The sequence below is a fragment of the Hippichthys cyanospilos genome, chromosome 12 (genome assembly GCF_059441005.1).
Source record: "Hippichthys cyanospilos isolate Australia breed blue-spotted pipefish chromosome 12, RoL_Hcya_1.0, whole genome shotgun sequence".
Lineage (NCBI taxonomy): Eukaryota > Metazoa > Chordata > Actinopteri > Syngnathiformes > Syngnathidae > Hippichthys > Hippichthys cyanospilos.
Window position 1 is genome coordinate 168,714 of NC_142380.1, and position 24,904 is coordinate 193,617.

General features: G+C 54.4%; 1 protein-coding gene across 6 annotated transcripts; it reads right to left on the reverse strand.

The window, feature by feature from the left end:
• Nucleotides 1-1,039: 1,039 nt before the first annotated feature.
• Nucleotides 1,040-24,881, reverse strand: per2 (period circadian clock 2). Of its 6 annotated transcripts, none has more exons than XM_088428835.1 (26): nucleotides 24,029-24,881; nucleotides 23,673-23,866; nucleotides 23,377-23,555; nucleotides 23,150-23,289; nucleotides 19,254-19,339; nucleotides 15,636-16,152; nucleotides 12,817-12,909; nucleotides 12,564-12,718; nucleotides 11,522-11,643; nucleotides 11,040-11,241; nucleotides 10,732-10,783; nucleotides 10,018-10,160; nucleotides 9,449-9,527; nucleotides 9,128-9,234; nucleotides 8,557-8,710; nucleotides 8,281-8,395; nucleotides 8,018-8,152; nucleotides 7,575-7,647; nucleotides 7,277-7,505; nucleotides 6,781-6,899; nucleotides 6,344-6,532; nucleotides 4,790-5,041; nucleotides 3,898-4,622; nucleotides 2,992-3,163; nucleotides 2,646-2,808; nucleotides 1,042-2,224 (listed from the first exon to the last, which is right to left on the reverse strand). In XM_088428835.1, exons 6-26 carry the CDS (start codon nucleotides 16,052-16,054, stop codon nucleotides 1,990-1,992), a joined length of 3,933 nt encoding a protein of 1,310 aa, XP_088284961.1. In that variant the 5' UTR covers nucleotides 16,055-16,152; nucleotides 19,254-19,339; nucleotides 23,150-23,289; nucleotides 23,377-23,555; nucleotides 23,673-23,866; nucleotides 24,029-24,881; the 3' UTR covers nucleotides 1,042-1,989. The 6 variants fall into 6 exon arrangements, with proteins under 6 accessions (XP_088284957.1, XP_088284954.1, XP_088284955.1 ...); XM_088428834.1 differs by having other exon boundaries at nucleotides 1,046-1,454; nucleotides 2,074-2,224; nucleotides 7,277-7,647; XM_088428831.1 differs by having other exon boundaries at nucleotides 1,040-2,224; nucleotides 7,277-7,647; nucleotides 12,564-12,715.
• Between the last annotated feature and the right edge of the window lie 23 nt (nucleotides 24,882-24,904).

Sequence of the window (24,904 nt, forward strand, 5' to 3'; positions counted from 1 at the left end):
AAATGCCGACAAACGCGCATTTTTTTCTCGTCGCTCTTTGGAAGAGATTCCAGCGGCGCCCGCCTGATTTCAAACGGAGGTAAATGTGCGACAAATGAAAAAAGGGGCGGGCCCTTGGTTCCGGCTTTTGTCACGAGGCCGCGGGGGACCCCGAGCCATTAACGCGATTTGGGGGGGGGGGTTCTGTATTCAAGCATTCTCATGCAAACCTGGCGTCGGCGCCAAAGAAGCGTTCAACGGCCTCAATTGACAGTCTTCGCGACTAAGAAAATCGATGAAAATCAAACAAAGCCAAACAGATGAAAGTAGAAAAACGTGTTCCCTTGCGCAAAAGGCCGCCTTTTCACACACACGCTCACTTCCGGTTGCCGGGTGTCTTTTTTCTTTGGCGTCTTAGAATAACCAACCCGGGCCGTATGATTTCAAAAGCATCACAAATGCATGCAAAACGCAAAACGAGCGCAGCGTCGGCGGTTCCATCCACATGGAAACTTCATAATCTGTCTTTTAAAAATCCAAACTTTCGATGAACCGTTTACGTTTTCGGCCAACGATCGATTATTATACAATGCAATGAGTTTATATTATGAATTACCGACGGTTTATTTGCGAGTGTGGCGGTTAACCGCCAGTACCTCGCATTAGCGTCGCGCTAATTGCCAATTTGCATCTTCTCATTTCTAAATGGCAGCGAAATACAAAGTTGATGACGCGACGATAGGACGTACCGGCGCGGGGAACTTTTGGAAGGCGTCGCTTTGAAGCGACTTTCTCCGGAAGACGTTTATTTCACATTATTTACAATGGGGCGCGAAGCCGGAAAAGGAGCCGGCAGCACAGAAAATGTCCAAAGTGCAACTTTTAGGTCCGTAACCGCCGCGCAGACTAAACACACAAACAACCCAATTTGGATTCCTGCATAGAAACCCCCAGAAAATTGGGTCAAATTTACCCAAGGACTGGACTGCTCCATTTTTTTTCCGAACCCAAACCGGGGTTATTTTTGGCATGTTTTTTTCCCCCCCTTTCTACGTTTCTTCTTCAGTGCTTGAGAAAAACAGACATAAAAGGCTGCGTTTATTTATTTGATTTTTAATCGAAGGAACGGAAACAAAATACAGCACAGGGGTTGGTTCTCAAAAGACACTTGAAAACAACACAGACTCATTCAATGGCATGTTTTGACGCTTTTTAAGAGTCCAGACACTCGAGTGTGGATTTAACAGTGAAGTATCTGGGACCGAACGCGTCCCCAAACGGCGAGACAGACAGCGAGCGAGAAGCATCCGCCGGTTTTGGAATGAAAGGCCCCGCCCCCAAACGGCGAGCGAGAAGTATCCGCCGGTTTTGGAATGAAAGGCCCCGCCCCCAAACGGCGAGACGCTCGCGGCCGTCGGGGTCGGCTAAGCGGGATCCTCTCGGGCCGCCTCGGGGTCGTGGCCGCAGCGGCACACCTGGGTGACCACAGGCGGACGGCCCGTTAGCGCCGGCACGCCCGAGCTCAGCGTTCGGGTCCTTCAAAGAACGACGGCGCCTTCCGTTCTCGCTCGTGCGCGTTCAGCGGCGGGCGCGCCTCCTATTGTGCTTCTAGGCCGCTATTGTATCTTTGGAAATATTTTCTCCATTCCAACTGAAGCCACTTGTTTTCTCTCCAATAAATGCGTATTGGATGTCGATTCAAATATACGCTTCGTCCTTTCTGATAAAACGCGAATCCCGTTTGGATAGATACGCTCACTTTGTCACAGGATTTCAATATGCGTGTCGTTATTTTTCACGTATCGGTAACTGGACGAGCCAAATGAATTTCACGGTGAAGACGCCGGCGGCGAAAAGCCAGCCGACTTCGATTGAGGTCTATATAAAAGGCGTGGGCTCGCCGCGATTTGACGTTTACTCACTTCTTGTTGCTTATTTGACTTTTCACCGTCGCGCGCGCGCGCGCGCGCGAGAGTATTTCCGTCACATGTGCTTCTAATGCCAAACGTATCACTCGGCGCTCAGTCCCAAGGACGCGATTTTACGTTTTCCAATGGCGCTTTTGCCGACGGCCTCCGGACGTGCGCGGCGTACCTCGGCATCCAGGACTCGGGGCAGCCCCCCCTTCTTCATCCAGGGGTGCACCTGCATCAGCTCCTTCTTCTGCTCCTCCGTGAAGCCGGGCTGGCTCTTCCGCATCAGCCTCAGCTTCTCGCGGTCCTCCTCGAGAACCTCCCGGATGTCGCTGCGGGCAAAAAAACGCGTCGTCAAGCTTTGGACGAGCGCTTCGACGCGAGCGCCGCCAGGGGGCGCCGGGGGGGGGGGGCGGACTCGGACGCGCGACTCCAGTTAAGTAGTTGAACCATTTCAAATGAAGGTTCCGACGACAGCCGAGTTTTCAAACCGGCGCCCGGAGTTAGCGCGAGTTTTCAACTACATCAGGCACTTACGTTTGCAATGGCGACTTCAACACGCGATGCCCCCCCCCCCCCGGAAAAGAAAACCATTCGCGCCACCCCCACTCGACGCGCCGACTACGAATAAGACGGTTCTCTATCACGACGGTATACCGAAACCTGTATCCTTTTTAATATCAAAAAGACAAAATGAGATCACTGGAGCGCGACTCCGGCCTTTCGAAAAGTGAGAAATACAAAAGCGCTCACCGCCGGGGCAGCCGATAGGTCATCGCGCCTTTGTCGTCGGCCTCGGCCGCGGGCGGCCGCACGGGGTCCCGGAGGACGCGGTCGACCAGGCGCGGTCCACCTTCGGCCTCGTGGCCCTTCCGCGACGAGTCCGCGCCGCCAAAGTACTCGCCGCCGTCGCTCCCTGGCGGCACAACCGTTCGCCGTGAGATACCCGGGCGGGCTCGATGAACCCTCGCTGAGATTTAAGCCGGACGGCGGCGCCGCGTCCAACTTTGAAACGGCGCGACCCGCCCACTTAGTCGTTGGAACGCGGAGGAATCGGTTCCCCGAAAATGGCCGGCGCGGCGCACGCGGGCCATCGTACCCGCCCCGCCGGCCGAGACCCCGCCGTCGGACGTCCCGCCGCTGGGGGCGCCGCAGCCGCGGGAGCGAGAAGACCCCGAGGCGGCCGAGCCGGCGCCCGAGCGCGAGTCCTCCTGCGGGATGATGTCCAGCGGGTCGCCGGAGGACCAATCGCCGTCGCCGCGACGGCTCGCCTGGGAGACAAGCAGACACACGAAAGCCGCATCGTCGACGTGCTCCGCGGCTCGAGGCGAAGGCTTCGGCGGCCGCTTTCTGAAGGAAAAGGTAGCAAAGCGCGACGGCGCCGCAACCATCCCGACGCTTCCCGCCGGGGGCCGGTCTCCGCGTCTCTTTCAACAGTACGGAAGAGGATTTGAGCCGGTGTAGAAGACCACGGAAAAGGAGGAGGAGAAAATCCGAATTGTGAGAGTGACCGTTCGGACCGGTCTGGGGACTTTCCCTTTCGCGGCGCGCGCCGTGCGTTCTGATCTCTGCGCGTGAGCGCTAAAATCAGGGGCAGACTTCTAAGGTCAAATCGCCCCAAAGGAAAGTGAAAGCGAGGAGGCGGACTCGTGAAAGCGGGGAGGCGGACTCGTGCCCGGGAGCAAAATGCAAAAAATGCACCCGCGTCATCGATTACGAGCACAACGCCCGTCCGTCTTTCGGCGAGGACGCAAGCGTCCCGGGAATGCCCGGAGGGGAATGCGCCTCGACCCCGAGGCCGACGCCCCTCGGACGCGGGTGGACCGAGGGAGGGCCGGCGCTCAAATTTGCCTTTTGAACACGCCGGACAAATACACGCGCGATTCTTGGAGCCGTCCCTTTGAGGAGCGATTAAGGCGCAAAAGTTTTTCCCAAAGCGCGGAAGACGTTTCTTCTAGACGTGGTCTGGCCTCAACAGATCTGCGAGCGTTGCGTCGTGGCCTACCTGACTGAGCTGTTTGGCCCGGCCGCCCGCTTGGCCCTCGTCCCGTTCGGCCGCGTTGCCGCCCTGTCCTCCGGGGGTCGAGGCGGCGCCGTCCCGCCGCTCCCCGGAGAACTCCAGCTCCAGTAAGTTGAGAGGAGAACTGCGGCGGGACCGGAAGAGCGGAGTGGAGGCGCGAGACCGGCCCTCGCCCGGGGCCTTGGGGGCCTCCGAAGTCGCGGCGGGGAAGCAGAAGGACGGCGTCGCGTAGCCCGGCTGGGAGTCAAAGGGGCTCCGGGGCTTTGACGGGCCGGGCGTCGCAATGGCGGCTCGGCTCCGAACGGGGAGGGCGGCGGTCTCGGGCCGCGGGGCGTCCGGGCACAAGGCCGCCCGGTAAACGTAGTTAGGCGGCACCGCCGCCACCGCGGGGGCGACCGCCGCCGCCGCGTACGGCGAGCGCGGGACGGCCCCTCGACCGTCGCCGGAGCCTCGCGGAGGGGCGTCGGCGCGGGGTGCCCCCCTTGGGAAAACCTGCAGGGGGAAGCCGGCGTAGGCCACGGGGAACGCCGAGCGCGGCTCGGGGTCGGGCGGGGGGCCCCGCCGCCGTCCGGGATGAGACGCGGCGCCGTCCGAGGACTCGGTCGGCTCGGCCCGCTTCCATTTGCCCTTCTTGTTTGGCGCGCCGCGCCGGCTCGCCTTGGGACGGGTTCCGGGGCCGCTTCGCTTCCCGCGCCGGCCGGCCGGCGCCACTGCGACGGAGGTACCGTTAATTAGCAGGAGGGTACATTTTGCATTTTTTTGCGGGTGTTCATAAAGCCGACCCAAGTGATGCGGGCGTACAATTTGAGTGGTTGAAGGAAAGCAAAAGCCTTCATAAATAGTCGAGCTTTCGGCCGACGCGCTCTTTCTCGCTTACCGTCGTCGGGGTTCTTTTCCCTCCGGCGTTCCAGGTAGCGCGAGCAGTCGGCTTTGAGGGCGGCCAGCCTGCGCGGTTCCTTGAAGCCAAACAGGAAGGCCCGCTCCTCCTTTTGCGCGTGGGCCGCCAAAACCCGCTCGGTCAGACCCAGCTTCCCGTACCACTCCCTTTCTCGGCCCCGGGGCGGAGGGGCCGGAGGCGGAGCCGCCCGCCCCGGGACGCGCTCCGCCGCCGACGCGTCCTCCGCGATCTCTGTGCGGACGACACACGGGCGGGACGTCCCCCGTCAGGGTCGGACGACCCAAACCGGGCCGGAAGGCGGCGGAGAGAATTTGGGACGAAAATGATCATCTCCTCCATTTCCTTTGTTTCGTCCGCACGTTCCCCTCGCCGCAGGGGAAACGGCATCTCGGCCCCGGGAGCGGCGAGCCCCGGGAGCGGCGAGCCCCGGGGGCTGAATAAAAGGGGCATTTCCCCCCCCCTCAAACGTTTGCAACGGGGGCCCTCGGAAATGTCGTTTTCCAAAACGGAGTCCAAAGAGTTTGCGAGGCCCCGACATAGACCAGAATGCGCTCATTTTGGAATAGCCGCTGCAGCGGTGCCTTGAGCGAAGAGATTTTGATTTTCAAACAACTCCCGCGGCAACGTAGACAGAAAGAAAGTAGACGAGCGTTAGCGCCATTCCCCAAATAAGACGCGGCAGTGAATAGGCGTCCGTCTTAGGCTCAAAGAAATTGGGTCAATTGATCCAAAGATTAGCTTGGATGGGCTTATTTTTGACCCAACTCGTTTTTGAGCGCGCCGATGTTTATCGGCTTCTAACAGACAACGCATTCAACTCGAGACAGCGCTCTATGCGTGCGTGTTTGTTTTTTGCGTAAACATTTCTTTTCAAGTGCTCGGCCAAAGGAAGGTCTAAAAATAGGTCGCCACTTAGTAAATCAAATACTAAGATGATCAATTAATCGATGACCCTTTTTACGAAAGCTCTTAAGTGACTGATTGCTGAAGTAATAGATTACTTTGAAACTCCTTCAGGGTGATTCTTTGAGTCTTTTGGTACTTTAAATATTTGCCTACTTCAGAGCCTTAGTACGCAAAGTCATTGTAGTGCTGTAATACAGAAGCTATCAATTGCCTTAGTACTTGAGTACCTGCGGTACTTTGATCACTTTAGTCGTTTGTTCATTTAGTACCATCCATTTTTCTTAAGCCAAACAGGTGAAAAAGTACCTACGACTGAAGGCCTGCAATCTAGTTCTTCACTTCAGTTCTTCTCCATTTCTTTAGTACTCCACTACCTCGAGCAATCGATGACTTTAGTACTTGATTCGTTTAGTATCGACCATCTTTTGAGACTTTGTTGAGCCAAGCGCAAAAGAGAGGTTCACAAAAATATATGGAACCGTGATTCAATTTCAAAATGTGCGCTGGATTAAAAAAAAAAAAAGACATCTCTCAGACTATTCTATGAGAAGAGAGGAAAGAAGCATCAAACGAGGAAAGGCGACAGGAGAGCGACCTTTTTTTTGTTTGTTTTTCACTGCACTGTACCTGATTCTTGCTGAGGTTTCTTGTCCCCAACATGCACTGCGGTGCTACTGTAGCTACACTGGCTGGCGATGGACACGGCACTTTCCGCTTTGTTAGGTAAAGGCAGGGGCAGCGAAGCGCCCGCTTCCGCTCCGGCCGACTTTTTATCCGGGTCGTCCGAAGCGGGCCGATCCTTCGACGAGGCCGCTTCTGCCAAAGAGAACAGAGAAGGAGAAGAAAAACGAAGATGCCGACGTGGGAGCGGCGTTGCGGAGAGTCTGAGAAAGAAGAAGCGTTTGAGCGGGGATGTCCAAACTTTGGACATTTGGGGGCCTTTTGGGGCGGGGCTTTAAAGCGACGGAAAAAGCGGCCGAGGGACGGACTTCGGACACCCTCGCTTTGCGAGGGAGGCCTCGAAAAGGCACCGCTTTAGGCGAAAGCCACGCGACGGGGCACACCTCCAGAAGCCGGCGTCGCGCCGCCCGCCTTGCGCTCGTCCTCGTCCGAGGACGCGGCGTTGCAGGACGATCGGCGTTTCCTCTTCGGGGCGAAGGGGACCTCGCAATTCTCCAAGTACCTGCGGCGATTCAATCGTTTGGCCGTTTGGAATGAAGCCCCGGGTGTCGGGGGAGCCGAGGTTTCCGTCGCGCCCCGTTCGCCGTTGAAAAGAAATCAAGGCGTGACCGATTTTCAATACGTCCAAAACGGACTCGATTTTTGAACGGCGGCAAACGAGGCCGACGTCCGGCATCCGCCTGCCGCATACCTCTGGCGTCCAAAACCTTGGCTGGAGGTTTCCCCCCAGGGGTAAAATATCCTACCGATTCAGGGACATACGGATCGCAGCAAACGCTAGTAAAGGAAGCGGGAACGACGTCAAAGGGTTTGGACTGCGCCGACGCGTATCATCGGCGGCGCCGTCCGTTCCGGATATTGGCGATTTGCCGCTTGTACCTGACAACGCTGTCCAGACAGCTGATCTGCTGGTAGGAGTAGAGCGCCCGGCCATCGGGCGACACGTCCTCGCGGCCGGAGGACCCGCTCCCTTCCGCCGGCGCGGCCAAGCCCCTCCGGCCGGGGGGGGCCGACGAGTCCTCGGGCCGCGCGGCCAAGCCCCTCCGGCCGGGGGGGGCCGACGAGTCCTTGGGCCGCGCGGCCGGCGGGTTCTTTGGAGCGCGCTCGCCTGGAGAGGCGGACGCAAGAGCTGGCGGCGAGGCCGGATTGGCGGAATTTCTGGAGGTCCCGGGCTTACCGCTGTTCATTTTCTTGCGCTGTTCCCGGCGTTTCTGGAGACGGATTCCCTTACAGATTTCTTGGAAGGTACGCTAGCAAAACAAAGAAGGGGAGAAAACTTGATTGGACTTTAAGTGAGCCCGTCGCGTGGGGACTTTTTTCCGCAGTTCCTAAAGCGGTTCAGGAAAATAAACGGCGCTTGCCTCGCCGACGGCGGCACGAGCCCGGCGTTTCCATGCGCTCAATTGCGCGACCGGGCGGTAAGAAAAGCTGACGGGAGCAACTCGCCTGGCTACCGACGCCCAACCGACTCCATGTAAACGCGGAGCTGTATCGACGTCTCCGTTTCGGATGCGATAAAGTATTTGCGCCGTTGTCTACTCGGCGGAAAGCGGGTCAAACCGGAGCCGGCGCGCGGCAAATACCCTGCAAAGAGAGAAACAATTTGGGACGTCGACTCACCGGCCGGGCTTCGCCGCTCCCTTCTTCCTCCTCCTCGCCGTCCCCTTGATGGGATTGGCCGGCGTCGTCAAGGCTCTCGCTCGAGGAAGTCGTGCCCGGGAGGCGGCCGGCGCCGTTCGGACTCCTGCGGACCGGCTAAATCAAAGACGCGCATACGTCAGGACCGCGCGAGCGATCTCGCTCGGCCTCCCGGGGCATCGGGGTAGCATCCGCTCCAAAAGCGGGCGGACCGAGCCCGGCGGGACCTCCGTATTGTCTCTCACCTGTAGGAGGAGCCTGCGGATCCGCTCGGTGATCTCCCGGATGTCCGAGTCCGCGGCTTTTAAATCGGCCCCGGCGGAAAGCGGCGCCGCGAATACGTCCTCGTTGACGGGGCCCCTGGGGTCGGACCGAACGAAATCGTATTACAAGCTACGTAGTCTGGTGATTTATTTATGGGGGTTAACTTTTACCCCCCCGAGAATAATTAATCGACCGTATTTCCCCGAGCAGAAGTCGCCCTGGCCTTTTTAACTGCAATTCGGGCGAAGTGAACTCACGTTCGGACTTTGTGCCTCCCGATCACAAAGGAGACCTTGCGACTCCAGGGGTTGACGAAAGCGGACCAGCTGGTGTCCAGGACGACGTACTCGCCGTTGCGCGCGCAGAATCGGACGGACGAGCGGTCCAACGGCTGTCCCGCGTGCCGGAGGACTGGTCGGAGAGAGGGGGGGGTCACGTCGCTTTTGGGCGCAATCGAGCAGATTCAAAGGATTAGGGTAGCGGAGAGATTGCTTCTAGGCTCACATAAAGGTAGAAACGGCAAATCGACAAGAACCGAATAGACGTTTCCATCTTATTTAAAGAAGACGCAAAGGAAGCTTAAGAAGTAACGCGCCCGCTAATTCGGCTACGGTAACGTTGGTACACGTTGCCCAAAATGAGAACTACCGCGTCATTGCCATTCGACGGTCGGAACTATTCGCTTCCATTTGTCTAGCGACCCGATGAAATGAAGATTTCCTGACTTGTTTTTGCACTCCGGCTGTTCTCGAAGCACGAGTTAAAAAAGGTCCGGGACGAGGGTTCGGCCTCGCTGAACGACGGCGAGCGACTTTGAAAAGTACTTGCTTTTTCTGTGAATGGCCAGCATGACGGGTCTGTCATTTGGATGCAAGTGGAGGAGGACCGGCGTGCCGATCAGATCCTGGGGGAGGTAGCCCAGGAGAGGAACCGCCCTGGAAAAACACAAACGCTACATCATTCGCAAACGTCGCGGCCCTAACGAAAACCGGACGGCCGACGGCAAACCAAGGGGTTCGCCCCGCCCGACGACGAGGCGGAAAAAGAAGTTCCGCTCGTGACCCGACGACGGGGCAGGAAAAGAAGTTCCGCTCGTGACCCGACGACTGGGAAACATCGTTGGAAAGACGTCGCGAAGGTCCGACTCACCGTTCGTCCACATCCTGAAACACGCAGCTCGGAGAATGCGTCGTCGTGAAGACGCGCTTATCCGTCGGAATCCGGGGCGCTATCGGGAACGAAAACCAACAACAAAAAACATGCTTAGGGACTGCCAGCGTACGTCAAAACAAACCGCCGGAGTAACACGTTCACGCGAGCGTCAACGGACGTCGACGTTTAAATGATCGTCTTTCTTCCCCGAAATCGTAAAAAGAATTTGGAACGGTAATATCGTCCGTCCGTCAAATCTTATAAGCGTGGTCACGGCGGGCGCGCCGGCGCCTGTCCGGCTTTCTCGCGGCGCTCGGCGGGGGACGCCAGGAACCGGTTGCCGGCCGACGGCGGCGTCCAAATGGACAAACGACCGTTGGCGCTCCCAAACGCGCCTACGGACAATTTGGAGAGCCCCGTTTACCTAGCGCGCAGGGTCTTGGGAATGTGGGAGCAGGGCGCTAATGAGAACGGTTTCCAAGTTTGTCCGATCGCCATTCCGCCAGTCCGTCGACGTGGTCCGCCACCCCATACCGAGAAAAGTCGCCCTACGTCCGGGTCCTCACCGTCGTAACCCGAGTGAACCCTTTCGGCCAGGAGGAGGCAGCAGAACTGGTCCTCGGCGCGGTCCGCGACTTGGACTTTCATCAGGTACGGCGTCATCCGGAAGGGGTAGTACCGCAGGTCGCCCGCACACTCTTTACCTCCGCTGGAGCCACCGGGTCAAACAAAGAGAGAGGGCGGGGGTATGGGCATTGATCATTACATCAGCCATTCAAAAATGAAACATTTTTCTCATTTTTACGCCTTCTTCGAGCGGCGTCCGCAAGTGACCGAAAGGACGCTCGCGGGCGCACCGCGTAACGCTGCGCGGGCGCACCGCGTAACGCTGCGCGAGCGTGGGCTTCGTGTCAGGTGGTGTTTCTTGACCTGAAGAGCCCACGCTAACGGGTTAGCGGGGGCAAACCGGGTTTTGAAAAATTCAGATGGAAGACAATAAATGGGGAGCAATCGATTTCAGGACGATGGGGGCGGGGCGACCGCTTGAACGGAATAATAGGACAGGACGACGGATTTGAAAAAGATTGGGGAGCGACGGCCCGACCCGGCACAGAAACGCCAGCGGAACGGTACGCGTCGTAGGCGGACGAGCGGTGGCGTGCACGTGATGTCACAAAGTAAGTTGGGACAAAAAACCCCACATCAACACGGAGCGGGAGAAGAAAGCGTGAATAAAAATCAGCGGTAGCAGATGGTCCGCCGGCGAGACCGATGCCCACCTGATACGGCAGAAGAAGGACTTCTCCTGCGCGCGATCGGGCGGCGACGACTCTGCAACGGCAAACGTTTCAAGTCAAGGCTTTTCGCTTTGTTTTTTCCCACCCGAGTCCAAAGTTGGGTTGCATTTGGGGAATTGCGTCCACCTGTTTCGGATCAATCTCGCGGGCCGGCCTTTTGCCGCTTGCCGCTGACAAAATGCAGATATCCAATATAATATGGCGTCATTAGCGCTGGACGTTTGACTTACAGTAAGTCAAGTGGCAAACGGCTTTGAGAAATGTATAGAAAATAAGGATAAGGGTCCTACCGGCGCCGGCGCACATGCTCCAGGAGGGCAGGCGGCAGGGCGTGGTGAAGCTGTAGAAGACGCCGACGTCCCGCGGGATGAGAAATTCCACCAACTTGCTGTTGTTGAAAACCTCCCTTTTGCAGTCGAGGATGGAGGCGGCCCGCCGGGAAATGTACACGATCTTCCCGGTGACGAGCGACACGGCCACCGCAAATACGTCCTGGGAAGGGGGGACGAGCAAAGGCTTTGGCCCGGGCCCGCCCGGCGCTTTTCTATTCTTTTTGGCCCCTCCTCCCGTCGCGCCGCATCCATTTTTTGGGCGGCGAGCTAGTTGGCCGCTTTAACGGGCGAATAGCGCCAAACGGCACGAAAAAAGCCGGAAAAGCGGAGACGGACGACTTCTTCGTCGACGTCGCATCGATGTGGACGAGCGAGGGTCAATCGTTCCAGCGCTTGTGACATTTTTTTGAGCGGGTCCGCACAGCGACTCCTCAACTTACGTTGTTTTCGAGGGTATACTCTGATGCGATGCCGTCTATCTCGTCGATGGTATACGACGATGCGTCCGGGCCGGAAGGTTGACCGCCGTTGGTCATCGGCAGCCGGTAATACTTCTCGTTGGCTGCGAACAAAGCGAGCGCCCCGGAGGCCGCGGAAACGGGTTACGCGCCAACGAAAAATATATATGGATATGCTTTTGCGTTTGCTTCTGGAGGCACGCAACAAATCGTCTTCAAAATCTTGAACGCTTCAACGTGCGCAGTCAAAATTTCAAATGGCTAATTACCGTCATCCCCCAAATATAAGGCACGCAGAGGGCCGGCACCACCGTCGAGTCAATCAAATCTTCCGCGGGCTCGTCGCACGCTTACCGAGTTTGGAAAGCAGAGGCCAGGCAACAAATGCTTGTCATTCGCCACCCCGAACATTTAAAAGATGAAGACGACCTGCGAGTTGGGTATTTCGGCCCGAAACTTGAAGCCCGAAACTCGACGCGAATCCTCATTTTGCGGGTCTGGCCCCCGGGCCATCAGTTTGACGGCCGCGAGCCGCCCGTGTTGGCTGAGGTCGTCGCGGCATTATTCGCGATAAAAGAAGCGAGCGGACTGAACCGCCGTCAGAGTCTATCCCCGTTCACGCGCGGGAAACCGGGAAAAGCGAGCGGGTCGTCGCGAGGGTTACGACGCCGCTTCGATTAAGAGCGCGGCGCTCGGAGAAGTCGGAAAGGTTTTCCGTTTGATTGGTTTATTGACGGCGGTCTTTCGGCATGTATTTACGGTCAAGTGAACCGGAGCCGCGTCACGGGGAAGGGGGAAAGCCACCGCTCGGAGCGCGTTCCACGTCGCTCCGTTTACTTACCGCTGGCAGCGTGGGGAATCTCAAGCGCACGTAACTCAACCCGCAGCAAATAGCGTTCGTAACCCGGGGGTACGAAGACGAGAAAAGAGTTTACAACGGACGATATCCTCTATTTGGGGAATTCCGGTAAGCGCGGCAGGAAAGGGTTGAAAATCCGGTAGTCTATCGGCGCCGGGCTTTTACCTTCCACTTGCTCCACGCAGCGCAGGGCGTACTTGAGCGCGTTCAAGGTGGTGGACTTGCTGCCGTGCCTTTTCTCGGCGGGCAGGTAGAGCTTCAGCTCCTTCAGGGTCTTCAGCACTTCTTTTTGAGTCTTGGCTTTGGCCGATTCTTGGCTACTGCGAGCGGCGCGAGCGCATTCCCCCGGAGTCAGGCGCGCAAATGGAAAAAAACGGCAAAAGGAGCGGGACGGAGCCCGGCTGCGGGCTTTACCTACCTGCAACCGCTGGTGGAAGGGTTGTCCTGCTCGGAGCTGAGCAAACTGAAGGCATTTGAACTACTTGGGGGGGATGGACTGTGGGAGTTTGAGCTAAGGGGAACAGAGAAGGAAAAAAAAATCAATCGGCTGCCCGGCGATGCCGGCGGATGCGCTCAGTTCAACTGTACAAACTCGAAATGGCCTTCCGTGAAATTCCAGACATTTATTCCAACGCTCCGTCTACCGCGGTCTTTGGAGCCGAGGCGCACGCTTTTTTTTCCTTGGGAAAAATTTGGCTCCGGGCGGTCGCTTTTCCTTTTCCTCGCCAGGCGCTTTGAGCTCATTTTAGTATAAACACCTAGAGTTTCACCAGGATCGCGTATATAGCGTGTATGCCAAAAGACCGCAATTAAGAAAGCAGTCAAATGGGATACCCTTCCGCGCGCTCTCCACGGCGCGCCGGGACGGACTCGGACGGCGGCTCGGTCTGCTCGCTGCTTTTATTGAAAGTGATGCCAAAACAACCTCAGCTAACACCGACCTCCCCTCTAGCTCGTCCCATTACGGTAACGATTGTAACGGCCCGTACGAAAATGCGCATTCGCGTGTCAAAACCGGCCTTTTGCGGCGGACAGCTCCATCTTCCTTGAACGGTGCGGAATTAAAAAAAAATCCGTTACCGAAAGAAAGGGCGATGGCTTCTCGCGTCGATCCTTTCGAAATAAGCTTAGCGACAACGTAGCGGCAAAAGTCTTCTCTCACGTTTAGCGCCGATGTTTCTGACGCGTTATCTTCGATAATAGCCGCCGCGCTCGTCAGCCGGGCGAGGGCCCAGGGAGCTCCTCGGGCGGCTTTACGTAACAAGGATCAAAAAGGGACAGGGCGGATCTCAGTTTGCGGCGCCATTAACTTCGACCTTTTGTGGAAGATGGCTACGGGGGAAGCGGCCCCATGCCGCTTCTGGAGAGGTGCTGACAAAAGACCTTAAGATGTCGGCGGCTCCTCGCAGAGACCCTTAACCAGGTGGCTCGATGGGGATGGGGGAAAATTAGGAGGACGAGCGCGACGTTTAAATACGGCTCACAGAAAAACCCATGATGGCAACGCGCCTTCGCTTCCATGATTGTTAGAGAGGGATATAAAAAGGAAAGGATGAATAAAGAGATATCGCTCTCTCAGTAGATGCAGTAAATGTCTAATGAGTATAATGAATGAAAGAAAATGAAATAAAAGGAGCAGGGTAAAAAAAAAAAAAAAAAAAAAAAGTCAACCGAGTCGGGTGAGTCGACTTTAAAAGGGGGTAGACTAAAAATATCTGCTTTGAAAACCTTTACGTGGTATGAATATTACCGGGTTTTAGTAATATTCCTGCGTGCGAACAAGGATGGAGTCGGACGTTGGTTCAGCCCGCTTGCTTTTTTCTCTCTTTTAAATAACGCCGCAACAAGCTCGGCTAACATGAGTTGCTGTTAGCTGCAACGGGCACTGGCCGCTAACAGCCGAGCGACGTCCGCCATCTCGCTCGTCCCGTTACGTTGTCCTTCCCCCGACGGCGTCCGAGAACAAAAGTTGACATTCCGAAGTTAGCGTTTAGAGCAGGCGACCGTACTTTTGCCCTTGGAAAACAGGGCAATCGGAATGACCGGTAGAAACCCTTCGTAGAAGGAGTGCGGTACGTGCGTACGTACGTATTAACCTACGAGCCTAAAGAGGAGCGGGTAAACCAAATAGTGACCCCGAGACTCCGACTCATCACAAGACAGGCGTAGCCAAATACTAACGGCAGGCTAATCCCACTGAGAATAGCGCGCCGATGCCGCAAGTAGTAACCTTTGGAGTCACGGAGGACACGGGCCGCTCCCAAATACGACTGCTGCTTTGCTTCCAGAGCGGACAAGACTAATGGCTCTTCATTGCATCATCAGACACTTGCGAGCCCCGCTTTCTCTCTGCTTGAATAGTCCCGCACTTGCGGGGGAAAAAAAAGCGGCCCCTTGACTTTCCCTCCTAGTTCCACACGTGGGTTGGTTACGTACTGTATATACAGTACCAACGCCGTCTCGGCGTTCCTGATCGCCGTTTCCCGACCGTTGAATCCTGGCTCATATTACGCCTTGGGGAAATTAAAGAGCATATGTTCAGCCCGCTCTGAGTGAAAACGATGACGGTGGATGCGGCCAGCTGCCGGCAACACCAAAATGATGATGGATGTCTTTTGTTTTTTTTCAAAGAAAAAACCTGCGGCATACTTAAAAAAACAACCTTTACTTGCTCCATTTTGGCCATTTGAAAATCCAGTAAGATGTCGAAATTGCACACAGCAAAACGTCATCAAGAAAAGACAAATTCCCCCAAATATTTGACAAATGTTGTTTTTTCTCCAACGCTCCAGTGCAGCGCTGCTCTTTACTGCGCTTTCTTCACGTCTACCTAACGGCGCGTCTGAGTTTCATGAGGGGGACGGCTCCTCCCACAAGACACGTGATCGGCTCCCGATGGGGGCGGGAGTCGTAATTTACTCCCCGCCGGGAGGCGAATCAACTCCGGAGCCAATCGCGTGTCTTGCGGGAGGGCCCGTCTCCCCCATGAAACTCGCGCGCGCTCTTGGGCGGACGCTAGGAAAGAGCAGCGCTGCACCGGAGCGTTGCACAAAACAACATTTGTTCGATATTTACGTCCAAAAGATATGTGGCGACAAGATCAAGGGGATGCGTCGGGACGACGTCGCGACGGAGACGCGCCGATGGATCGAGTCCCAAACCTGCCCCCCGTCGGTCCTAGCGGGGTTAGGGTCCCGTGTTTCCAGCGCAAACCCGCCCGGGAAAACGCTCACTTACCTCTTGTTGCTCCCGGACGATTCCAGCAAAGCGGAATCTTTGCTGTTGCTGCCGGAGCTGCCCGCCGACTCGTGTCCGTTGCTCTCACGGCCGCGGCTCCCGTTCCCGTGCGACTCGGTCCCGCTGCCGCCGGAGCCGCTGGAGCCGCCGGAGCCGCTGGAGCTGCCGGAGCCGCTGGAGCCGCCGCTCTTCATCTCCACGTCCTCGGGTAGCGAGAGGGAGAGGGAGCGGGAGCTCTTGCGGGGTTTGCGCGGCCCGGCCGGAGGGGGGTCCCGGCCGCCGCCGCCGCCGGGGCCCGACTCGGGCCCGCCTCGGCCGAGGCCGCCCGTCCGCCGCGGCGCCGAGCCGCGCGACGCGGACGCATCCTGCTCCTCCGGCGGCGAAAAGCCGTAGCGCTTGGAGTCCGAATCTTCTGACATGGGGAGGACCGAGCTTTTCTCGGCGGCGAAGTCGGGCGACGGGGGCGCCGGTCACCCCATCGTCGGCGAAGCCGTCCGACAAACGGAAAGGGGCCGATCTGCCGAGGGAAGAAAGAGGATCTTTTCACACGAAGCTCACCTTCCCCATGCAGCCGTCTCAAACGCAAAAATCAAACGGACAGACATATACAGGTACATGAAAGGCTCAACGCGTTCATCTTCTGACCTGGCAAAAGCCTCCGCGGGCGCTTCTCTGATCTAGGGTGAAAAGGCGAGCAGGATCAAGCTGCGCGGCCTTTCAAAAGAGAAGCTCCGCGACATCTGAGGCCCCCGACCCTTTCAAAAGAATCACCGCATCGCCACACCAAAAGCAAACAAAACATTGACTCGAGTGCCACGTTAGCTCGCGGCGGCACGTTGCTTCGTGACCTTCGGACGCCAACAAAATATGGCCGACATACTGTCGAAGAAGAAAGGCGTTTCGCTTCTTTGAACTTGTTGAGGTACAGGCAGCGCTGGAAGACATTTTGGGGGATGGCTGAGATTCTTGAGAGCTAACCGGATGCGGAGGAACGCCACATTTTCAAACGAACGGCAAATGAATGGGGACGCCGGGCAACTTAATACTAAAAGGGATCCTTTTGCAGAACAAAGGCACGTGGTCATTAGCGGGGGCAATTTTCTGGCAAACGAGCTGCTGTTTCGCCATCTATCTTCTGGAATTGCTGAAAAAAGATAAACCTGAGTGAGGTCTTTTCTTATTTTTACATTTGTTTTCACCGTAAAAAAAAAAAAGGTTGAAAACCGCAGGTATATTCAACCGCAGATCATGTATGATGTTATTACACGCCGTGGTTATTTGACACGTTTACATTCCCGCGTGGTGTCGAAGCGCAACGAAGAACCGGCAACTCGTCCGTCAGCAAATGAATTGGCGACGGTTTCGAAAAGCGACCATTCCAAATGCTCAGAATTTCAACTGGAATTGTTCTCGCAATAAGACGATGGCCAAAATCGGCTTTTCATTTGGAAAACAATTATTAAGGTTTTTGACAATTTCCAGATATTACGGAACAAACCGGCGAGCAAATCATAAAGGAATCTGTTTCCATAAATGTTCGTGAGAAAATAAAATCAATACAGGAATGAAAATTCAAACTAGTTTTTCAAATGCAATTCGTCAACAGAGCTTTGACTATTAAGACGGCCTTAGTCTGCGGGCGTCGCTTGTCGGAAGCCGATCCCCATGAACGCGGCCGCATTCTGACGTGCCGTTTAAATGGACTCTTTCCACTCATGGCTAAATATTAGCTCAGCTCACTCTCAGGCGTATGCGTATTCATCTCGCGCCGTTAACGAAAAAAAAAACTTTTCTTGATTATGGGATGCAAGCGGAAGCCGGCCTTTCAACCCCTGGCAATAAATGAGCCCCGCATTTTGACACCCGGAGGGTGTAGCTCTCCGCCTCCCGTTTACGCGCATTTAGCAGCGTGGTCATATTTTGACAATATTTTAGCGTCCGAGCGCAGGACCACATCCGAGCCGAACAAATATTTCACAGTAGTCGCCGTGTTCTTTGTTGGCTTCGTTTCGGTCTCCGTCCGAAGCTTTTGCTTTGTTTAGCAGAGGACTATCAATAACACAAGAGCGGCAAATCCTCCGCCGCCGCGTTCTTTTGCGCCTATTTTTTGCCCCTTGAATAAAGAATACGTGACCTGTCTGGAAAAAGAAACACAATCCCCCCCTCTATTCGTCCGCAGTATAAAAAAAAAAGGACAGTCACCTCCCGCACAGATAATGAATGCTAGAGAAGGGAAAAACATAGACGGGGCTGCCTTTCTCGTGTCGAGTACGCGAAAATCGTCACGAGGAGGATGTGCGTGTGTTTGGTTTTTAAACGGGGGATTCCGAGCATCGTTCACTAATCGCCGCTGCGTGACAAACTCATGTGGCGCGCTGCACTCTTTACGTAAGGCGCCAACTCACGCACGTACGCGATACTTTTGTTTTTTTGCCTCCTCGCCACTCGAACGTTTGGATTTTTTGACAAAGTTTCCGTTCTCCGTCCACTGACACAGTTATGCGACTCGCACGCACGTTAGCAAGCGATAAAAATCTCCACGTACCGTACAGGACAAAGCGCGCACGCTACTAAAAAGTGGAATCCGGATGAGGTCGCTGGCTGGCGGCGTGGCGGCCCGCGACACACTCGCGTCTCTCTCGGTCGGGCGAAGGCGCGCACCGCGTACTGCGCGGGGAAGGACCGCAGGCCGAGTAATTAGCCGGTTCGCAGCGACTCCTCCCCCTTTGCTCCTATTGGCTCCCGCGGCCGTCAGCCTTCCCGTCACTGCGCCTCTCGCCAGAACGGGGCCAGTTTACCCGGGGAGGAGGCGTTCCGGCGGAGCGACGCACGTTGTCGCGATTGGCCCGCGATGCTGTCACTTTTTATGTAAGCGCGTCACCGGTTTCGAGTGGAGAACTTACGGCCGGAGGCGGGGTCAAAGAGGCGTGGCCAATGAGGGGCCGGCATGCCGAGAATGAATGAAGCGACCGGGACCGCTGTTGTATACAAGTCCGCGTCGGTCAGGCTGCGCGTGCGCGGAAGTCCTGAAGTTTGCCGACTCCGGCGGTGTGACGTAAGGCTGTAAGGTGACGAAATCCTTCTTGCTTCTCGCCGCCCTTCTACGCTGTCAAAGCAAACTCGTATATTGACGGACGTATTGATTCTGATCGATTGAGCTTATAAACGCACATTTCATTGAAATAAACTCAACCTCAAAAAAGGAGCAGTACACATACATTACTATTAGCAGTCGTATATAGTCGTACCTGTCTATTCCTACACTTTTATTATACATACATACAAAAACAAAGAGAAAATCATATATCTATCTGTTAACGATGGAAATGAAAATATTTCTCGATATCTTTGTAGCGTTGTTTAGTCATTTTCTAAACACAGGAAGGGACGTAAACGCGATTCCACGGTTGATATACCTTTCAGTGAAACACGCGTTTGCTTTCTGTTGGTTCTCGAAACAACTTATTTTGTAAGATATTTTGCGAAACGCCGCACTGATGCTGATCTCGTTTTAATCGCTGACGTACTCGCGCGGAGCGCAGTTTGGATTTGCGCGGTCGACTTCATTTCACAGATGTGCGACAAAAGGTGGATTCACATTTTCAGGTCAAATTGTACCTTCGGTCGTCTCGCGGAAGACCATTCGTTGACGCTTTCATTTTCTTGCACGGGCAAACTTTTTCTCCGGAGGAGCGCCTTTGATTCTGAAAACGAAGAGGGGAGCCAGGTCATTTGATCGGGGGTTACGTACGTTTGCACATGGAAATGGTGCCAAAAGTCTGATTTCATTTCAAATAATCAAGTAGAGAAATGATGCGAAACAAGAATTTGAGAAGGGCGCAGACAGAGGAAAAGGGGGAAGAAAAGGACGTGTCATCGCCTCACCGTCCGCTACGAGCAGAGATAGCATCCATTAAGTCGGCGTTGATTGGCATAATCGAAGCTCAATTCGCTCCCGTTCGCATCCATCCGGTAATACGATCGTTCCCCGACAAAGGAAAACAGACCGAGGGGAACGTTTGCTCAAAGTGAGTCAGGCTTCCCGCTGCATTGATATTCATGAATCGTGACTGAGTAACTTGATAAGGTGCGGAATTAGCGCGGGCTTTCGTACGTTGGAGCTCTCGGTCGTGTTGGGGTGACGCCGGGCCGCGCGGACGGGGTACGCCCTTCGGACTTTGCGCATATTCACACTCGCTATCCGGAAATCAACCCTGGCGATGTCAACGCCACGCACGGACGTTCCCAAGGAGACGGAGAGGCGTCGGCGCGCCCGGTCGCCGACCGACCGCCTCGCGCTGTACTCATCGGGTCGGAAACAGGCTTTCCGCTTTCCCGCCGTTTGCTCGGAGACTAACCCGTCCAGATGGCCCGGAGTCTGTCAAACACGTTTCCTCATAAAGGAAAACCACGGCTTGGGCTTTTAAATCCCCAAGAAATGATCAATAAGGACGCTCGTGGTGTTCATTCCCAGAAGGACGGCGGATCTATTAGCGCTTTAAAATACAAACGGTTAGCCATTGGGGAAAAAAAAGGATTGTTCATTATACCTCGCGAGATGGGACTTGAAAAACACAGCTGTAATGTTTTTGCACATTTTTTCTAGACAGCCCACTTTTTTATGGATCGTTGAGGTGGATCGTCAATACGCTCCATGTATCGATTATCCACCTCAACCACCCAGCCTTTTCTCAAACTTTAGAAGGCAACGCTGAGCTAGTCAGTTTTGGAAAAAAACGTACTCCTAAAAAAAGCTATAGAATGTGGATTTGAAACCCCCCCAAAAAAAGTTTGAAAATTGCTTCTCTGCATGACAGTGGTAAAAGGAAAACATGACGGGCCTTTAAAATTTCTGCGTAAAAAAGGGTGGTACATAAGATTATGTGTTCGCGCAAATTAAGCAGGGAACCGCCCCTTCTAAATCCATCTCAGGGGCGGCCATTTTGTCACTCGCCGCCGACTAAAAACGACATCGCAGCCGAGCAATCGAAAGCGTCCGCTTTCCGGACTTGATGTTTGCGGGCGGAGCCGCCGTCGGGCAAACCTTCTGCCTTCTGGTCACGCTTGTTCAAACGTAGTACCCGCAAACTTTTGATAAAGACGTCCGTCTTTGTCAAACACACACACACAAAAAAAAAGAAAAGGGGGGGGGGGGGGGGGGTTATTTTTGTAACCGCACATTTTCTTGACGTTATTTTCGGTCCCGCGTGTCTCAATGCTGAATCACTGAATAGTAGGCCTACTTGGAGGCAGATCTGCCTCCGTCTGTGAACGCGCTCCCTCCCACGCAGACTTTGTCACTTTTGTGTAGGCAGGTGTGAAAGCTACTTCTGCACAAGCGCGCGCGAAGACGAACCTTCTCGCAACACGACATATGCCGCAGATGGCGTCGGATCCACGTCAGACGTTTCCACCGCGCCCACCCCCGAACGACCGACTGAGTCACTCCGACTCCGTCAAGTCAATACGGACTTGGCGCCTCCTTCGAAAAGCCTTACAAACTTCCGGTTCTAAACGTTTTTGCGCCAACGCATTTTGGCAGAATGGCCCCCCGCACTGAGAAAGGCCTGCGATTTTTCCGCTGAATTCATTAAGCATTTATAATTTTCTACAAGCCGGCCGATCTGTCCTTATGCCGGGGGTGTCCGAAGCGGGTCCTCCCCGCTTTGTACACCCCCGCCTTATGCGAATCAAATGCGCGCACCCCCCTGCCAGACTATATGAGCATTTGGCTCTCATTCGAAAACACGGGGAAAGAACAAGTTAACGATTCCTTTTATTTTTTCCTATCGATTATAAACGCCATTGAATATCGATGTGGTCGCGTGAGGCCCAATAAGCCCAAAAATGTTTCAATTTAGCTCCTTCCGCCACAGAATTGCACAAATGCATTTGAGGTCAAAGTCCCGCTCCGAGCGATCTCACCATTTCTCTCGACGAACCCTCAGAGGTACCTCGTCGCCGTCGGCCGCTTTGACTCAAAAAGCAGCGGGCATAGTCAAGCGGCGGCGCTAAAGTTTTAGATGTCCCGGCTCCAGGCGCGGCTTTGGTGAAGGACGCGGGCCAGCTGGAGCAGAAACGGCGAGCGGACGTCGGCGCGGCGTGGCCGCCGCTGTCCGGTCGCGGCAGATTCGGCGGCCAGATGTCAACAAACGGGCCGGCCACGCTCGGCCCGGTCTTGGCCCTCGTCCCCGAGCCTAAAACCTCATCCCTGTTGAACCGGTTGAAGTATCGAGCCGGGGCCGCGTTCTTGCCCATTTTCACGGCGTCTGCACCGATCGACACGTGTTCCTCTTCCTTCACGGCTTTGGCTTCATCGCTATGGCGTACATTAGGGAAGAAGGAGAACGGCGGCTCCATCCGGTCTATCTTCGGTCTTCCCGCAGCCAAGCCACGGTCCGGTTGTAAAGTAACTTTGTTTCCGAGGGCGTCTCGAGGGGAGCGGTCGTCGTAGAAGCCTAAGACAAGAGTGTTTGGCCTCATCCCGCCTAGAAAGCATTACCAAACGAGTCTTAATCCCAACGTATCGGTTCACCGAAAGGAGGACGGCAGACGCCGCGTAGATTGACGGCTCGGGCATATCTGAGTTTGCAGATTTTTGGGGAGCCTGCCCCCAATTATTCAGTAAATCTTTAACGTTAAGTCCCCTCTTATAGAGAAGTGTTGTTTTGGAGTCATCTGGTAGCATTTATGTGCCAAAACACCGTTGGGGTGAGGAAAGGAGCTTCATTTAATAAGGCTACGGCATCGTCCAAAAAAAAAAAAAAAAAAAGTAGTGTCTTGCCACCACCTTGTGGCCTATACATGCAATTACAAACGTTTTTGAGTGGATGTTGTCATGGATTTGAGCGATTCAAAGATAATCAGTTGGGTCAAAAATTATGGGTCAACAAAGGACGGACGTAATATTTGGGTCGACTTGACTCTCTGGCTTGTTTCATACAAATTAACCCAATTGTTGAGGCTGCCTCATGGTTGTTTTGCGCAAAACAAGCCAGAACGTTGGATCAAATTGATCGGGTCGCTCCGTCCCATTATTTTTATTTTTTACGCATCTGTCTTTTGAGCGTGAAAAAAATGGGACTCCGCTACATTGAAATCCCGCATTCACAAATTCATATATTCTTCACATTTTTTTTTGTTCGAACCTATACTTAACATTTCATGCATTTCTTTTGCTATTTCTGCAAAACAAGAAGATGGCAGCAAAGTGCAGGCTAATAGGAACATAGCCAACTGCTGTCAAAAAAGTATGAGGTCTGAACTTGCTTAGTTTATGCCGAGTTCTTGCCCGCACCTACACGTTTTCGCCGGTACGGATTGTTTTCACCCGTTGCGGACGTCAATTTTAAACGGGCCGGAAGCGAATGAGTCAAGACCGGCGGTATATTTACGATTGAAGATATGGAGAATGGCGGACGAATATGAACTTGTTTTCGCTTGCTAATTACAGCAGCAGTCTTTCTCCCACGAATGGCGGATGATCAGCGCGCAAGAAAAACGCGAGCACCCACCAAATCCAGCGATGAAAAGGTTCTGAACTCCACTTCGGAGTCGGCCAAGGTGAGGTTAACGAAGGCTTCGATGTTCAAACGGCCCACCAAAGACAGCCAGGAGTCGTAACAGCCCTGCAAAGGGTCGGACGGTCCCTCGTCTAAGGAAACAAAAGCAAAGTCAAACGACGCGTCCGTCCGCGGATCTACATATGAACAGAGAGCAAAGAAGAGCGAAGATATATTACCCAGCAATCCCAGTTTGACGTGACCGAGAACATGGAGACCACTTTTCTTCAGGTCATTAATGAAAGTCAGCAGGCCCACGCAACTACGTGGGTCGGCCGGCCACCATAAGCAGCGCCTGACGCCTCCGGAATTGAACGCGGTCCTTGCGCACATCCAGCATCAGGAGGTACTTGCGGACCTGAGCATGAACGCGTAGTGAGAAATGACAGTCGAGCACGTATCCTGCAAACGGTGAGACTGGAACGAATCGCGCGTAACACGCCTGACTCGAGATGGAGAAGATCGGTGTGAGCACCTGGTGGAAGATGAGAGCCTGGCCGATGTAGCCCCGGTTGCTTATGGGGCCCAGATAACCAATGGGCATAAGGAGAAGCAGCATAAATGCGTTGCTGGCAAAAGCATAGATTGCACTGATCGGGAACATCATGACCAGGCAGCCAACGATGAACCGGGGCGCAGGTGTGCCACGTGAAACAACGGAACGAGGGCCTCAAAAAAACAAAAAGTCAACCATTACAAACATGAAACAAAGCTACGAGGCGGCTCTGCGCGCCCAAGTATTTATCCGTACCACAAACTCAACTATTCATTCATATATATGAGCTGAAGTAAAGAAGTTGAAACATGGTGAATATTAAATGAATGCCCTACCTAAAGTTTGGCGCCGGTGCCCACCCCAAAGCCAAACAAGCCAGGTTGACGGCGGCATACACCAGCAGGAAGAAGATAGTCACGATTCCAGCTATGGCGTTCGGTTTCCCAGCAAACAGCACCATCTAGCGGCAAACAAAGCGCGCACATTTCGTTTGGGCAAAGTGGATTATTGTGGCGAGTGACGGACGCGCCTGCTAAAGAGTCAGAAATTCAAGTCCTTGTTTACGCAGCTAAGGAATACAATTTCAATGAACTTTGGCAAGAACCATTATGAATAAGAAAAGTACACGAGTCACGGATGAGTCAAACAATGTCACTTTGATACCGAGGTACTTAATTAAATAATGACTACTAAAGCATTGAGTAACTGCTTACTTTGGTACTTATTTACCTAATGAGTTAATGTATTTAGTAGCAGCCATTTTTAGAGCCTCCTTTAACCAAACACCTGAAAAGTACCTGGGATGGAATTTGAAGATGTAAATGTGATGGTCACGTCACAGCGTTAAAACACATTCAGATGGACTTGCTGATACCTGCGGGAACTTGGGAGTGACTTCAGCAACCACAACACAACAGTTGCTTCATGTTCCAATACATTTGCTCTTACTTTGCCCAGTTCCTCTCGGGGCATTAAAAAGAATTAAATTGCAAAATCCTCGTTTCTCACGCGCGAGCTGAAGTGCCTTCACATACCGTGAAACAATGAAGCAATAAACAGCTTTTTTCATCCCCCAAAAATGAAAACTTGCAGTTTACGCACCGGATTTTTAGGCACCCTTTCAGCTTCTGACCAAATGAAGGCTGTCAGGTGCGCCTTACACAGTGTGTGGAAAAGACGTACCCTAAGTCGTACCTTTCTGCCTGACGGCA

Excerpts from the sequence above, each read along its gene's own strand:
- per2 (XM_088428828.1), bottom strand. The coding sequence starts at position 16,054 with ATGTCAGAAGATTCGGACTCCAAGCGCTACGGCTTTTCGCCGCCGGAG. Across the intron at positions 8,396-8,556 it reads GGGAGGCACAAAGTCCGAAC|GGGCCCCGTCAACGAGGACG; the intron begins GTGAGTTCACTT and ends GTCCGACCCCAG. Across the intron at positions 4,623-4,789 it reads GGAAAAGAACCCCGACGACG|TGGCGCCGGCCGGCCGGCGC; the intron begins GTAAGCGAGAAA and ends CCTCCGTCGCAG.